Source organism: Micromys minutus, assembly GCF_963924665.1.
Source record: "Micromys minutus genome assembly, chromosome: 3".
Taxonomy (NCBI): domain Eukaryota; kingdom Metazoa; phylum Chordata; class Mammalia; order Rodentia; family Muridae; genus Micromys; species Micromys minutus.
The window spans coordinates 13,206,573-13,222,870 of record NC_137972.1 but is presented as its reverse complement, the minus strand read 5'-3'; the positions used below and the strand labels follow the sequence as shown (position 1 = coordinate 13,222,870).

Genomic DNA, 16,298 nt, shown 5'->3' with positions numbered 1-16,298 from the left:
GAGTCAGGTGCTGCTAAGGGGAAAAGAGGACCAACTTTTCTCACAGAAAGTAACAAAGGAGCTGCAAGGAGCTGTTGGCTAAGCCTTTGCCCTTGGGGCCTTGGAGTGCCCTCGGGGAGGATGGGTGTGGCTCCCTCTAGGAGATGACAGCCAGTAGCGCGCTCATCCGTAGCTGGGTTCACCTTGTGGCTTTTTTCCTACAGGCGCTCTGGGACCGACCTGAGCGCCAGTCGGGAGCTACGCCTGGCAGTTTAGGATGCCCCCACAACCCTGCCACCTATTTCATGAGTGACTGTGCTTCTGACGTCAGGGAGGCTTTCGGTTCATTCTCTGGCACGGTGACTTTATTTTCATAACAGCGAGAAGGGCCGGGGAACTGGATTAGGCGTGTCCTCTCCCTCCGCCCCGCCCCCGCCCCCTGTCCCTCGGTTCACCCTCTCCCTCCCTCGGGCGACAGAAGCCTTTATAACTGCTTAGCGCAGCCAAGGCGGGATCCTTGTCCCGGGACGTGCCTGGCAGCCAGGGGTTGCGCGCTTTCCCCTTCCACGCGTGAGTCGCAAGTTCTCGGTTCAGCCGGAGCGGAGCGCCGCGGCGCCCAGGTAAGAGGGGCTTACCCCGGAGCGCTCCAGGCTCTAGTTTTAAATTCGGAGAATGGGACCTGTGGAGTCGTGGGTTGGAGAGCCTAGACAGCACAGCCTGTGATGGAGTACAGAGAAAGGAATGACTGTGGCTTCTCTCACCTCTGGATGTGTTCTTTGGACTTCTCAGGCCAAGACAGAGGGGACGGACCAATAAGGGAACAGTTAGAAACTGTAGCGCAGGCTTGTAATCCTGCACCTGGGAGGTAGAAGAAAGATCAAGAGTTTAAGGTCAGCCTTGACTCCACAGTGATTTCCAGGTCAGAAGTCCCTGTCTCCAAATACAAAACAGTAGCTAAAAATACTAAAATTAAAAGAGAGGTCCATTTTGAACTGCACCGCGCCACTCCCACAGGTGCTAGCTAGCTACCGGTGGGAGATGGGTTACGGTGCTTTCAACTCCCATGAGTTTCAAGGGTATATGAATAAAGAGGGAGAGGCTGGCTACCAGCGGCCCCCTTTAACTTCCTGGCGGGCAGGAGGTTGAAAAGCTCCTCTTCAGAGAGGTGTGTGGGGTAGGCAGGAGGAGGCTGGTGGATCACATTGAATCTGAAGACAGGAAAAGGAAACGGTGGTTGTTTTTTTTTTTTTTTTTTTTTGTTTTTTTTGTTTTTTTTTGTTTTTGTTTTTGTTTTTTTTTTGTTTTTGTTTTTTTAAGACCTTGAGGCTGGCCTCAAGCCTGCAATCACCATTCTGCCTCAGTTTCCAGAGTGTTGGGATTACAGGTATAGGTCACGTTGCGAAGGCTCCCAGATGGCAAACGCCTACCTGGATGCAGGAGTTTGAATGATCATCAACTTTCCTGCATGGCTTTCCTCCAGGCAGACCTCTCAGAGGCATTTGTTGAAGCCTGGTGAAGGGTTCTTTGGAAACAGCCACTGTTCTGAGCCCATTACTGAAGGAGAATTCTTTAGCCACTTCAGATACAATGGCCGGGGAGGTGGAGGGGAGGGTGAGGCCAACATTTCACCCTTAGGGGTTTGTGTACTGGCCATCACTGATAGAAAGAAGGAAGGGGAGGGGAGGAAGGGTTGGGAGATGCCTTAGGATCAAAGCAGGAATGGAGAGGCTGGCCCCCAGGCCCAAATAACCACAGCTGTATGTGTGATTTCCCAAGAAAAGGTCTCTACCTGGCTCCAGGCACTCCAGGGTTTCCTGGATCCTGCGAAACAAGTAAGTCATCAAGCAGCCACCTGCTGCAGAGGTCCTTAGGTCCAGGAGTATTGGTTGGAAGCATCTTTTCTGCGTGTAGGTCCCGCCTGTCTGGAGTTGCACAGTCTCCTTAGCACGGTTGAAAAACAAACAAACAAACAAAACCCCCAAAACCTGTGCGTTTTCATTCCATTCTTGAGAGATAATTGAGGATATAACAGTGTGAAGAGGAATGTGATGACGGATTTCTGTTCTTTCTGAAGATCAGCAGAGAGTGGAGGAAATGGTGGGAACCAACAGTGGGCAGTAAACTGAGCGAGATTTCACTAGAGGGGATCCGACCTTCAGAGCAGTGCTGGCTTGTCTGTTTGAGTTCTTTCTCTGTTTCTCTTTCTCTCTGTCTCTGTGTGTCTCTGTCTCTGTGTTTCTCTCCGTCTCTCTGTAGGTATGAGCATGCCAGAACACAGGCATGTACCACCGTGCCCACTTTCTTCTTTTTATAGCCCTCCTTCCTTCCTCTCTTTTTGAGACCAGGTCTTGATCTGCTTGCTGCCCTGGGGTATTTCGAACTTCAGGCTCAAGTGCTTCTTTTCCTCTTTCCCATTTCCAGCGGTTGAAGTACAGGAGTGACCCAGGGCAAGGGTCTGTATGCTTATTTTAGAATTTCAGATCATCGTGTCCTAAACTACAGTCTGTTTCTGGCAAACATGCCGGACTCTTTGGATAGATTCCATCCGCTAGAGTAGGGGTAGCAAACTATGGTCTGTGACCCAAATTTGCCTGTAGGTTTGTTTATTTCCTTATTAATAATGAGTTTTATGGGGGGATATATTAAAACTCATTTGCTTTTGCATCATCTGTGGCTGCTTTCATATTACAAATTCACGGCTTCTGATGCCTGTACTGCTTACAGCCGTTGTGCACGAGCTTGACAAAGGCAGATCCCGAGAGCGCGGATTCTTTGGCTAATAAAGGAGATCTGAAAGGTATGAGGACAGTAAAGTATCCAGAAAACACTTCTGAGGTTTCGTTGGTTATTTATTTCACGTATGGCATCTGCCAAGGACCAAGTAAAGGGGCTGAGGAGATGGCGCAGTGGATGAGAAAGTGTTTGACGTGTAAGCGTGAGATGTGATTTAGAATCCTGAGTTAGCATCCGTGTAAAAACCTGGGCCACAGCAGCAAGTGGCCATGCATGTCTGTAGCCCCAGGGCTGGAGGGGCAGAGGCAGACAGATCCTGGGGGTTTCCTAGCCAGCCAGTCCAAGAAAACAGTGAGCTTCAGGCACAGTGAGAGACTGTCTCAGGAGAAGATAACCACAGAGAAAGGTATTCAGTGTCCTTCAGTGGCTTCAGTGGCTTCTGCATGTAAGCAAGCACACACACACACACACACACACACACACACACACACACACACACACGAGATGCTTTTCTTCTTTAACATGGTGGAACTCATGGGTTTTGTTTTTGTCGGTCTGGGCTTGACACAAAGATCTACCTACCTTGAACTTGCTGGGAGCCCAGGTGCCACCACACAGTGGTTTCTAGTATTCTTGCACCCTCTCATGAATCTAAAGTCTCCTTGCTTTGTTTGGAGTAAGAACAAGGTGGCTCCACTCTCAGGCTCGGCATGAAAGTGAGAAGTGAGCCTGAGCCTCAGTCTCAAGTTTGTCTCCTGTTCTGGCGAGATGATGATGATTTTCCTTCCATCACTGCTTAGAAACTCCACTCAGTTTTGTTAGTAAGGCATTAATCACAGGACACTGCCGTGATGTGTCATGTTTCTGTGATGGGAACTGGGATGGTTACCCCAGTACAGGGGATTCCGGAGAGGTACTTCCCACCTAACTAATCCCCCCGCAGAAACATTTTTGTGGGACTCCTCCCTTGGAAGAACTCAGCCTGGGTAAACGTAGGAGGGTCAGAAAAATGCGCACAGATTCACCCTAAGATTTCTTACTCCTTTAGTCGGGTGTGGGAGTTCACGGATGAGAGCCCATTACCTGGGAGACGACGTCAGGAGGTTCGGGAGTTTGAGGCCAGCGCTGACGACACAAGAATGAGACTCTGTCTCAGATAAATATATTATCCTATCACTCACCCTGAGGAGATATTCGGCAGTCGATCTTAGTCCAAAATACTCGCTCAGAAGTCACTGAGAAGAGCACAGAGAGGGAGATGCTAACAGGCAGGAGATGTGATCTGTGTCCTCATGGGGCTTGTTAGCTGGTTAACACTGGTGTTAACATATGGTCACTACCAGGCACACAGGAAAATGGGTACATCACTGTCAGGTCTAGGAAGAGACTTATATGTTTAAGGTGAAGTGGAATTAACCAAAACGTGATACAAGTTCCCTGTGGAGGACAAGTTGGGACCAAGCTTTGAAGAAATACACATCAGTATTGTGAGCAGGAGGGGAGGGGCTTCCTGGCTAGGAGAGTAATTCATGTACATGAGGCAAAAGGTATGATTTTGTATGGGAAAGCCCTGAACAACCCCAACCTCATATAGAAAATACTCTTGGAATGCCGGGTGTGGTAATACCAGGAATTCTGGAGCTCAAGAGATAGAGGCAGGAGGATTGTGAGTTTGAGGTCAGTTTAAGTTACTTACATATTCAGACCCTGTCTTTTAAAAAAATGGTGGTGGCTTGTGTCTTTAACCTCAGCATTTGGAAGGCAGAGGCAGGTGGGTCTCTGAGTTCCAGGCTAGCTTGGTCTATAGATCGAATCAGCGAATCAGGACAGCCACAGCTACATAGGGAAACCCTGTCTTGAAAAACCAAAAAGAAAAAGAAAAAGAAGGAAGAAGAGAAAGACGGGCTAGAGAGACAGATCAGCTGTTAGAGCACTTCCTTGTTCTTTCAGAGGACCTGAACTCAGATCCCAGAACGTAATGAGGTCATAACCAACTGTGACTCCAGTTCCAGGGCGTCTGACAGATACCTTCTTTTGGCCTCTGTGAGCACCTGTACACATGTGTGTCACACACACACAGACAGACACACACACCACATTTTGGAATTTTTGTTTAAGAGAAATGAAAGTGGACACTTGAATAATTTGCATATGTAAAACCCCATTTAATAAAAAACAAACTATATAGCCTTGGACAAATAATTTGGTTTTCTTTCGCCCCAGTTTTCTCAGCTGTCAAGGGAGTGATGAAACACCAGACAGGGCCTCCCACCTCTAATCCTTACACTTTGAAGGCAGAGTCAGAAAGATCCAGATGTTCAAGGTTATCCTCTGCTTTGCAGTGAGTCCAAGGCCAGCCTGGGCTACAGTGAGACCCAGTTTAAAAACAGACGGTAAAGCGGGGCTAGGAGGATTAAATAAAATGGCACACAGCTCAGTGAAGTTTTGCTGAGATTTGGGCTCTTAATGTTCCTATGTAGCTTTATTTGTATGTCCCATTTGTATGCTCCCAGTGACAATGGCAACTCCGAGTAACTCCTGAGAGTTTGAGGACTTGACCTGACCTCTGCTCATCCTCAGGGCCTCTCTTACCTCCATAACAACAACCTCTCACCTCCGCTTATCTCTCAAGCCCATTTTCCCAGCTCTTTTCACACCTCCGGCCCCTCCTCCTGGTAGGCGAGGTCACCTAGGGTGGTTGCTCAAGTGCACTTCCTGACTGCTTAGGTGAACGACTGACTGGTCAGCCACCTGATTCGCTCCCTTGGCTCTCCCAAGGGCTGCTGCCATACTTTGGGGTCTGTGAAATTTGTGTGCACTTGGTGCTTGTTGATGAGCAACCATGACTGCAGGGAGGGACGCTTGTTCTGGAGACGCCTCGACAGTCAGAGCTGACTTTTGAAGCAGCAACGAAATCCTTATATGGTTGGGGGTCACCACGACGTGAGAAACCGTGTTAAAGGGCCGCAGCTATTATTTCTCATTGTGTATTTGTGTGGGTAGCGCACTTTTCACACACCTATGTCAGACTTGGTTTTTTTTTTTGTTGTTTTTTTTTTTCTTCCTGTTTAGATAGGGCCTCATTTTTGTAGCTCCAGGCTTGACTTGACTTCAGAGACCTTACTTCCTCTCTGCCTCCTGCTGGTCTGCAAAGCAACCACTGTCACGTCTGGCCTCCTACTCTGCCCTTATCCATTTCTCTTCCAAACTTCCCTCCATATATATCATTCAATTAAAAAATTATCTTTTAAATTATCATCATCATCATCATCATCATCTTTTTTGGTTTTTCTCTGTATAGTCCTGGCTGTCCTAGAACTTGCTCTGTAGACCAGGCTAGCCTCAAACTCAGATCCTCCTGCTTCTACCTCCTGAGTGCTGGGATTAAAGGTGTGGGCCACCCCGCAGCTTTTAACTTATATATATATATATATATATTTTTTTTTTTTAAACAGAATCTTATTAACTTTCCCAGGCTGACCTTGAATTTGCTATGTAGTCCAGGCAGACCTCAAACTTGTGATCCCCTTGCATGTAGCTGGGATTATGAATTGTCGTCTGTGACACTGGGCATGTAACTTCATCACTAGAAAGAAGTGTGCATGTGTAAGTCGGTACACATGCTCTTCAGGATGAGGTCAGATGACAGTCTCGGGTGCTGGTCCTGCCTTCCACTTTCATTGAGTCAGGGTCGGTGTGTATTATGCATATGTCAGACTAGACTGTCCGGAGATTCTCCTGCCTCACATATCCCTGGGATAGACTCACTGTAGAAGCCCTGGGGTGATGGGGACTCACTGTCTTTTGTGCTTTGAACTGGGTTCTGGGGACTCAAACTCAGGTCTTTATACTTATGTGGAAAGCGCCTTATCCACTGGGCCTTAGCTTCCTCTCCTAAGAATTAGCCTATAAATATACTTTAGAGTATTAGGTGAGATAATATGTAAGAACACAGAAAGGGGACAATGTGTGGGACAAGCAGAGGCACTTGGCATTGTGCCGACCCAGTGTGTGGCAGTAGATGTCACTAATTTCTCAGGATACTGTGACTGTTGTTACTACTGACTGAATTTAGGAGAGAAAATGAAGATGTCACCGAGAGAGCTGAGACCTTGATGTCACCCCCAGGGCAGTCTTCAGAAGAAGGCACTGTGCTCAGTTCTGGTGACAGAGTGAGTGATGTGAATCTCAGGAGGGGGAAGAAGACAGAAGCAGCTTTGAGCCATCTTACTTCCTCAACAAGAGTGCACTTATGAGATCCGCCAGCCGGGACCATGTAGAGGCAGAACCCCATCATTATCGTGCTGAAGAGGAGTCTGGAAATGGAGGACAGAAGCCAGGGGCTCCTCAGACGTTGCCATTTGTGTAGCCAGTCAGTGTCACATGGCAAGGCCCTGCCTGGGGCCAGCACTCTTCACAGAGCTTTGACTTTGTCCCCAGGCTCCTAGACCAGTTTCAGATTGGTTAGATGGTCACAGTCCATATAGTAGTGACAAGAGGTGGGGTGGGAGAGGAGATGGGCCCCGGAGGGATGCAGATGTGGGAGGGACGCAGATGTGGGAGCTGTCTGCACAGAACTGCCCAGTGGGTAAGCAGAGAAGCTGCCTAAGGGCTCAGCCCCCTGCTTCAGCAGCGCTTCCCTGTTTCATAGAAGAGGAAACAGGTTCATAGGGTCTGCCACTTGGTCCATACGTATCTGAAGCCCACTGATCCCAGTTACCTTTCTGATTGCTGTGACCAGAGACCTGTCAAGAGGGATCAAGGGATGATCTTGTCGACAGTTTGAGGGGCTGCAGCCCTTCACCATGGAGAAGGCCCATGACAGGAGTTTATGAGCAGTTGGTCCCATTGCTTCTACCGACAGGAAGCAGAATGGGCAGGAAGCTGGGCGAGGCTAAGAGGTCCACAAGCTCTACCCAGTGGCTCACTTTTACAGGCAGGCCCCACCAAAGACCTGCCCCGTAGCGGGAGACCAAGTATGCAAACACACGAATGAGCCCTTGGGGAACGTTTTGTACTCAAACCATTCTGTATGTGAAGGTGAACAGAGGGCCTGGGGTTGAGTCAGCAGGAACCTCCCTTCCAGTCTCCTTCCCACTTCAGGTCCCCACCCCCACCCTGCAATTGTAGGTGTGACCCGGGTCCACCTTCCTCTCTCGCCCTGACTCATTCCAAAAGAATTTAAGGCAGCTCCAAATAGTTTCCTGTCCTGCAGTCTCAGGCCTGTAATCCAAGCCCTCGGGAGGCTGAAGCAGGAGGGTAATCAGGAGACTAGGTCAGTCTCAGCTACAGTAAGACCTTGTCTCAAAAGACAGAGAGGCTGGGCCAGGGGGATGGCTCAGTGGGCAAAGGTGTTTTCAGCTAAGTCTAGCAGTATGAGCTCGATTCCGGGACCTGCATGGTGGAAGGAGAGAATCAACTCCTCTCAGTTGTCCTTTGACATTTCATGGCCTCCTTGCTCCAAATAAGTGAGTTAACAAATAAGTGTGAAACCAACCAACCAACCAACCAACCAACCAACCAACCAACCAACCAACCAACAAGCCAACCAACCAACCAACCAACCAACCAACCAACAAGCCAACCAACAAGAAAACAACTCTAGACCAAAGCTAAGAGCCTGGGTTCCATCACTTTCCTTGGGTTCCTTCTCTCCTCAGGACCACATTCTGGTCTGACAGCAGCTTTTCCACGTGTCCTTGCTTCTTAGTGAGTTTAGTGAATCTTGTTTCCCTCTAACTAAATTCAAAGTGATTAAGAGACTTTTAGACTTGTTGACCAATCCCAGTCAGTCGGGGAGAGGGTGAGGGAGGGCTAACAGGAGAATTACATTGGTGATGTCCCAAAACTTAGTCACCCATATACAAAATACTGTTTTTGCTGTTGTTACTGCTTGGAGTGGCATGGGCCTGTGATCCCAGGGTTTGGGAGAGAGTTAGGAGGACAAAGTTTGATGGTACTCTGGGCTTCAGGAGACCCTGGCTCAGAAAACCAAATCAGGGCTGTCGTCACCCTGTTATGAAAGGGTAGGAGGTCCCGAGGCTCCACTCCTGAGGATTTGTATGTAGTTTCTGGTTGGTAGGGTGGTAGGCAAGGGTGTGGTAGGCATTCCTCAATAACCATAGCATGCCTCTTTAAGTAGCCCTAACGAAACACATTGGGTCATTAAAAACAAACAAACAAAACATAAAGGTTTTCTGAAACATGCAAGCATCCTTCAGAACCCAAGGCAGAAGTCCACTGGAAATCCAAACATGTAGCAACTGTATGATGCATCAAAATGTGTGCGTATCCCAAACGCACAAACTCTGTAATATAGTGCACAACCTATGATGTGTCATTGTTTTAAGTTAGCACCAATTAGCAGATTCTAGTCCTTTAATTCAATATATTGTATGTCTATGGGCTGACATTCCAGTTTCCCAAGCCCCTGTGGAATTTTCCCGACTAGAACTATTATTTTTGCTGTTACTGGAAGTTCCAGAGTGGATTCCTCTGAGGGTTTCCTATTTTCATATAAAGATTCTTTCTTTATAAAAAAAGATGTTTTATGGTCCTGATCTAGTATCTAATTTCTCAGTCTCCTTTTTCCCCACATCTGTCTTATTCTCTTTCCCAGAGAGGGCACCCAAAAATCATAATCACTGAAAAAAAGAAAAAAACAATAAAAACAAAAAAGCAAACCATCCATTTGCATGCTGATAAAAACAAAACGAAATAAAACAAACCCCCAAATTAAAAGAAAAAGGCTCTCCCTCCCCAGCAACCTGTAGACTCCTCCCTACGGTTAGTTTTAATGTAGCAAGTTTAAAAGTCAGACTGACTAAACACAGTCTTATTTCTGTCCTCTGTCTCAGAGGCTTGCTTGGTCCCTGATTTTGTTTCTTCCTTTTAAAAGCAGGACCAACCAGAATGACTACTCCTGGAGCCCCCAGCGGTTGCCGCTCAAACCTGGATTCCAGGTACCACAGACTTTGTGACCTGGCAGAAGGCTGGGGCATTGCTTTGGAAACACTGGCCGCAGTTGGGGCTGTGGCTACAGTGACTTTCATGTTTGTACTGGTTTTCCTCATCTGCAAAGTACAGGACTCCAACAAAAGAAAGATGCTCCCCACCCAGTTTCTCTTCCTCCTGGGAGTGCTAGGGGTCTTTGGCCTCACCTTCGCCTTCATCATCAAGTTGGATGGGGCCACAGGACCCACGCGCTTCTTTCTCTTCGGTGTCCTATTCGCCATCTGCTTCTCTTGCCTCCTGGCCCACACTTTCAACTTGATCAAGCTGGTCCGAGGGAGGAAGCCCCTGTCGTGGCTTGTGATCCTAAGCCTGGCTGTGGGCTTCAGCCTGGTCCAGGACGTCATCGCTATTGAATACCTAGTCCTCGCCATGAACAGGACCAACGTCAATGTCTTTTCTGAGCTGCCTGCCCCTCGGCGCAATGAGGACTTCGTCATGTTACTCATCTACGTGCTCTTCTTGATGGTGCTGACCTTCTTCGCCTCTTTCCTCGTTTTCTGTGGATCCTTCTCTGGGTGGAAGAGACACGGGGTCCACATATGCTTCACCTCGTTCCTCTCCATCGCCATCTGGGTGGCCTGGATCGTCCTGCTCCTGATTCCCGACATTGGCCCGGAATGGGATGACACCATTCTCAGTACAGCCTTGGTGGCCAATGGCTGGGTTTTCCTGGTGTTTTATATCTTGCCCGAGTTTCGACAGCTCCCGAGGCAACGGAGCCCCACAGATTACCCAGTTGAAGATGCTTTCTGTAAACCTCAACTCATGAAACAGAGCTATGGTGTGGAGAACAGAGCTTACTCCCAAGAGGAAATCACCCAAGGTATGATGTGTAAAGATGGAGGGAAGAAATTGGTGTCTGCATGTGGGCAAATATGCGAATGTTTGTGCACACACACACACACACACACACACACACACTCACACACACACCCTTCTAATCTTAGTGCTTTGGCGATAGAGACAGGAGGGTCATGAGTTTAAGATCAGCCTGGGTTATGTAGGAAGACAATGTCTCAGAACGCCAGGGGATGTGGGTCTGTGCAGTGCTTGTTCAAGCATGCATGAAAAACCAGAGAGACCCTCCAGCACCACCTAAAGTGGGTATGGTGGCACACACTTATAAGCCCAGTGCTTGGGAGGTGGAGGCAGGAGGATCATTTTTGGCTAAAAGTAGATTTCAGGGCCAGCCTGGGGCTCATAGGGTGGTCTCAAGACACAAACCATTCCCAGTTATAAAACCTGCAATTTTCTAGAAATCACACCAGCAATTCCATTACAGCAAAGGCTATTCCCTAACTGCCTTGATGTCTCCCAGTATTGGTTTTAATTGCACTATAATTCCATCCAAGGCCCCTGGAGCTGCCCTGTAATCCCAAGAATGGCAAAGGGAACTAGAGATAGGAGGGGAGACACACAAGCAACAGAACACTTCCAAATGCAGAAGCAAAAACTGAGAAAAGACAGAGCTGGGGAAAGAATCATGTGCTACAACCTCGAGAACATTGGAGGCTCACACCTACCATGGGCCCTTGGGAGGGGGTGTCAAGAGGATTAGAAATTCACTATCACCCTGGTCTACATGAGACTCTGTCTCAACAAACAAACAAAAAAACAAGCAAGCAAGCCGACAAACAAACACAAAATTTCCCGACACCAAAACGGGGGCTGGAGAGCTGGCTCGGTGGTTGAGAGCACTTGCTGCTCTTGCAGAGGACCAGGTTTGTTTCCCAGCATGCACATGGCCTCTCACAGCCATCAGTAAGTCCACGTCCAGGAGTCTGGTACTCTTCTAGCCTCCGTGAGCACCAGACGTGCACGCAGTGCACTCCCATTCATGCAGGCAGAAAATAAAAACAGATAGTTCTTAAAATAAATCCACACAGAAACCACACACAAAACATCCACACTCTAAGGAGCTCGCAGGATATTTACAGACTCTGATCTTGAGTATTAACCTAATAAAATAACTAATAACCTCTGTATTAGTTACTGTGACCCAAAGCAAACCATCATGGTGGGGGAGCTGGGGACACACATCTTCAAAACACAAGAGGAAGCAAACAAAGTGGGGGTGAGGCTTTAACCACTCCTAGCCTGCACCAATGACATGCTTCCTCCAACAAGGCTGCTCGCCCTAAACCTCCCAAATAGTTCCAACAAGTACAGACCAAGTAGTCAAACATCTGGGCCTATGGGATCCATTATCCTTCAAACCATGGCCCTAGTGGGCTCATGACCATATCACAATGCAGAATGCACTGGGTCTCATTTCAGATGTCCCCATTGTCCTTCAGCCTCAGTGCTACTCAAAAGCCCAAAGTCTCTTCCAGACTCTCGACAATCTCTACTGTAGCTCCCCATACAATCCATCGTAGTTTAGTAGAAATGAATGCTTGTCTCTTAGGTCTTCATCTAGTACTTTCTGCACAACTGCCCGTAGATTGATCCAGAATGATGTGGGATGAAGGAGAAGAAAAACCCCTAGTGGTATGTGAGTGAGGTTGGGCTCTGTGTTTAGGTATATGAAAGATATTTCTGGGGCTGGAGAAATGGCTCAGTGGTTAAGAACATGTTCTGGGGTTCAAAATCCCAGCATTCACATTGAGTACCTTACAATCACCTGCAACTTTGCCTCCAGGGGATCTGATGTCCTCTGTGTGCACTAATATGTATGTGCACATACCATCCATCCATCCATCCACCCACCCACCCACCTACCCATCCATCCATCCATCCACCCACCCACCCACCTACCCATCCATCCATCCATCCATCCATCCATCCATCCACCCACCCACCCACCTACCCATCCATTCATCCATCCATCCATCCATCCATCCACCCACCCACCCATCCATCCACCCACCCACCCATCCATCCATCTACCCACCCACCCACCCACCCATCCATCCATCCACCCACCTACCCACCCGTCCATCCATCCACCCATCCATCCATCTACCCACCCACTCACCCATCCATCCATCCATCCATCCATCCATCCATCCACCCATACATACATACACACATAATTTTTTGAAGGCATTCCTGGCAGAACAGAAGAGGCTTTGAGGGCGTTGACTGTAGACCCAAGCTCTGATTTCCTTCAGTAGTCACAGAGGGTGGAAGAGAGGACGCCCTATTAACGGAAGCTGGTAGATGTCTTTGTAAAGTCCAGCAGGGTTTTGACTTAGGAAGAACAGCCATCTTTGACGATGTCTCTGGGAGTGTGGAGAAGGATCCCATGTGATATGAGAGCAAGTGATGGTTTGATTCCTGCCTAAGTTATGAGAAGCCAGGGGCCATAGTATCTTCAGAAGAAAACGAGGCTAAGCTGAGGGCTAGAAACTGCCTCCACCTGTGGGGATCTATTGCTCAGCTCCAGGTGATGCAGATCTTTGAGTCTAATCTCAGGAAGGGAAGTGGTTGCTGGCTCAGGCTAGCGGGATGGTCAAGGCTGGGTTCCTGGACTCATCGATAAAGAGGTCTTGGTTCTGCTGTCTCTGTATGGACCAGGTGGGCTTTGAACGTGTGTCGATGTCCTCGCCTCTTTCTTCAGAGTGCTGAGGTCATGCACACTGCCAGACTTGGTTAAAAGCTTGTATAGTTGTTGAGTGGGTGTGGGTTTGTGTGTGCGCATGCATGTTGCTGGGGATGGAACCCAGGGCTTCATGCATGACAGGCAAATGCTTTACCACTGAAAACACTTCTAGCCCCAAAGCTTGAGTTTGGGGGGTGGGGTGGGGAGAGCAGGAAATAACATCCCACAGTACTTCCCAGAGCCTCAGCCTCCTGCCTTACCCAGTGCTGTTGTAGGTCCCTAGACCCCAGTGCTCCCTTTTTTGTTCCTGTTCTTCTGTTTGTGGTTTGTTTTTTTTTTTGGTGTGGTTGTTGTTTGTTTGTGAGACTGAGTCTGCTAACTTGTCCTGGCTGTCCTAGAACTTGTGGTGAACACTAGACTGGCCTCTAATTTATGCCAATCTTCCACCTTTGTCTTTGGAGTGCTAAGATTGCAGGTGTGTGCCTGACTTGCCTTTCATGTTTTGGGGCCCTGGTTGCTCCTTTCTCAGGTGGACACACACACACACACACACACACACACACACACACTGCTGTATGTCACTGGCTCCTGATATGCTGGGTCTGAAGAAGCAGTGAGGCCTTCCACAATGCAAGCCACTCTCTCAGACAGATGAAGTCATCACTGGCTACCAACCTCTGTGACTGAACTAGGCGTAGCTGCTTGCCCGATGTGGCCTTCTGCCTGTCTGCTTCCGAGTCCAGCGTTCCCCAGTCTGTCTAATGGCTCCACCATGTGCGCCTGTAGAACTGAGATGTTCTTGTTGGCCTTTGCCTCACTCGGGAGTGCTTTGTGTATTTGCTGCATTTTTCAAGTCAGGGCAAACCTCATGTTCTTAATACTATCTTTGCTTGTTAACTTATTGGTAGTACAAAATTTGAATGTTGCTTATTCATTGACTTACCGCGTGTGGGTTAAACTGGTCCTCTGACCTCAGAAGCCTGTTGTCTCCACCATGTGGGCCCTAAGATGGAACTCAGGGCATCAGGCTGGGTGGCAAGTGCCTTTACCCACTGACCTACTTTGACTGCATCTGTTTTGTTTTTTTGAGACAAGGTCTCATGGAACCCAGGCTGGGTTGGAACTTGCTATGTGTTTCCTGCCTCTACCTCCCTGGTACTGGGATCACAGTGTGCACCACCAGGACCCGGGTCCTCACACTGTCTTAAATGAAGAAACATTTAGTAAGGGCACAAGGGCAGGTAAATTTGTCAGGAAACAAAGCAGTTTCTTTAAAGTGAGCTCAGGTCTAAAAAGCCTATGATTTCCCCCTAAACACATAGAATACAGCTGCTCAAAAACTCTTCCTAGTTCAGGAAAAGACTAAATCCCGTGGTCCCAGGATGTGACCATACTGAAAGGCACAGTCTCTCCCTGCAAGAAATTTAAACTGCTGAGGCCCAGTGAGACCAAATGTAACAGACCCCACGGAGATATAGCAAGGAAAGCACAGATGGGTTCTGGTGCCTCAGTTTCTCCTCTTCCTCTGTTTCAGGTCTTGAGACGGGGGACACACTCTATGCACCTTATTCCACCCATTTTCAGCTGCAGGTAAGTGACCTTTGTCATTTCTCACCTCCTGCCTCCTCCTCCCCTGCCCCGCGCATGCTCGCCAAGTGGCCACTTTGAAGGGAAGGCAAGCCTTCTTTCCTACAATCTCTTTCCTACAGTCTGGGTTGGAAGGGCATTGAAGGTTCATTGAGACGTCTGTAGAAGCTTTAACCGTATGATTTGCTTCCCTCACAGAATCGCCAAAAGGATTTCTCTATCCCGAGAGCCCAGGCTCCGGCCAGTCCGTACAATGACTACGAAGGACGCCGAGGGGACAGCTAACTGTCGGGAAGAGTGGGACAACCAGAGTCCAGAAGCAGGTCCAGCCAGCAGTCCTGCAGATATGAACCGAACCCAGGGCATCCTAGGGAAATAAATGTACAGAGAGGTTTGCAACCTGCTCAGCACACCGCTGTCTTGCCTGGGGCTGCTAAGCCTAAGAGACTGTCTTTGCAGAGCTCCAGGGTTTCATTTGCTCCATCTCTAGGATACTTCAGGGAGTGGGGCGGGGGAGGGGGTGGGAGTCTTGTCAACTCAGGGTGAGACTCTTACCTCTCCCAAAAGTATGAGCAAGCAGTCGCTCATCTTACTACTCATTGTTTGGTCATCCTCTGAAGCCAATTCACCTAACCTAGAATGGGTTCTGTGAGGTTTGCTTGGCACCAAGCAGAACCGAAGATTTGGATAAACCCAGAAAGGTCTAGGTCACCCCCTTCTCCATCTCAGTCCACACTGGAAGCTAATCTGGCCGTGTCCTTGCAAGGCTTTTCTGCCTGGGGAGGCGTGGCTAAAGGTCACGTGTCTACTCTCTGTGCGCCGCCGCTTCACAATGGCCTCACATGGTGCAGATACCGATTTCCAAGGGTGACCTTGGCACATCTTATGTCCCCTCCAAACTTGCTGCCAACCCCAGACCTCTGTGTCCTTTGCCAGGAGCTCTTTGGACATTATTGTACTAGACAAGGTCTGCCAGGAGAATTTGGGTTTTGTTCTTGCCATAAATTCCTAGCATTTGCTCCTCCCCTCCCCCTTGCTCCTCATCCTCCGTAAAATAGTCACCCTTACCTCCTATAAGTCTGTTCTTGGGGTGGGATGCATTTGTGGTAAGTTATTTACCTGGGTATTCAATAAAGATGTGGTCGCAACTATTTCTTAAATTTAAATTTTGTTTGTTTATTTTAATTGTTTTTAAAGATATTTATTTATTTATTATATATCAAGTACACTGTAGCTGTCTTCAGACACACCAGAAGAGGGCATCAGATCTCATTACAGATGGTTGTGAGCCACCATGTGGTTGCTGGGATTTGAACTTGGGACCTCTGGAAGAACAAGCAGTGCTCTTAACCACTGAGCCATCTCTCCAGCCCCTTGTTTATTTATTTATTTTTTTTAAAAATTAATGTTATAATTTAAGGATTTTGTGGATATGTGTTTG

At 48.2% G+C, this 16,298-nt stretch overlaps 1 protein-coding gene across 1 annotated transcript; it reads left to right on the top strand.

Annotated features, from left to right (window-relative positions):
• The first annotated feature begins 471 nt into the window (after positions 1-471).
• Positions 472-15,260, top strand: GPRC5A (G protein-coupled receptor class C group 5 member A). The gene is made up of 4 exons (XM_080915085.1): positions 472-599; positions 9,611-10,549; positions 14,805-14,860; positions 15,056-15,260. Exons 2-4 carry the CDS (start codon positions 9,625-9,627, stop codon positions 15,140-15,142), a joined length of 1,068 nt encoding a protein of 355 aa, XP_080771211.1. The 5' UTR covers positions 472-599; positions 9,611-9,624; the 3' UTR covers positions 15,143-15,260.
• Positions 15,261-16,298: the final 1,038 nt, after the last annotated feature.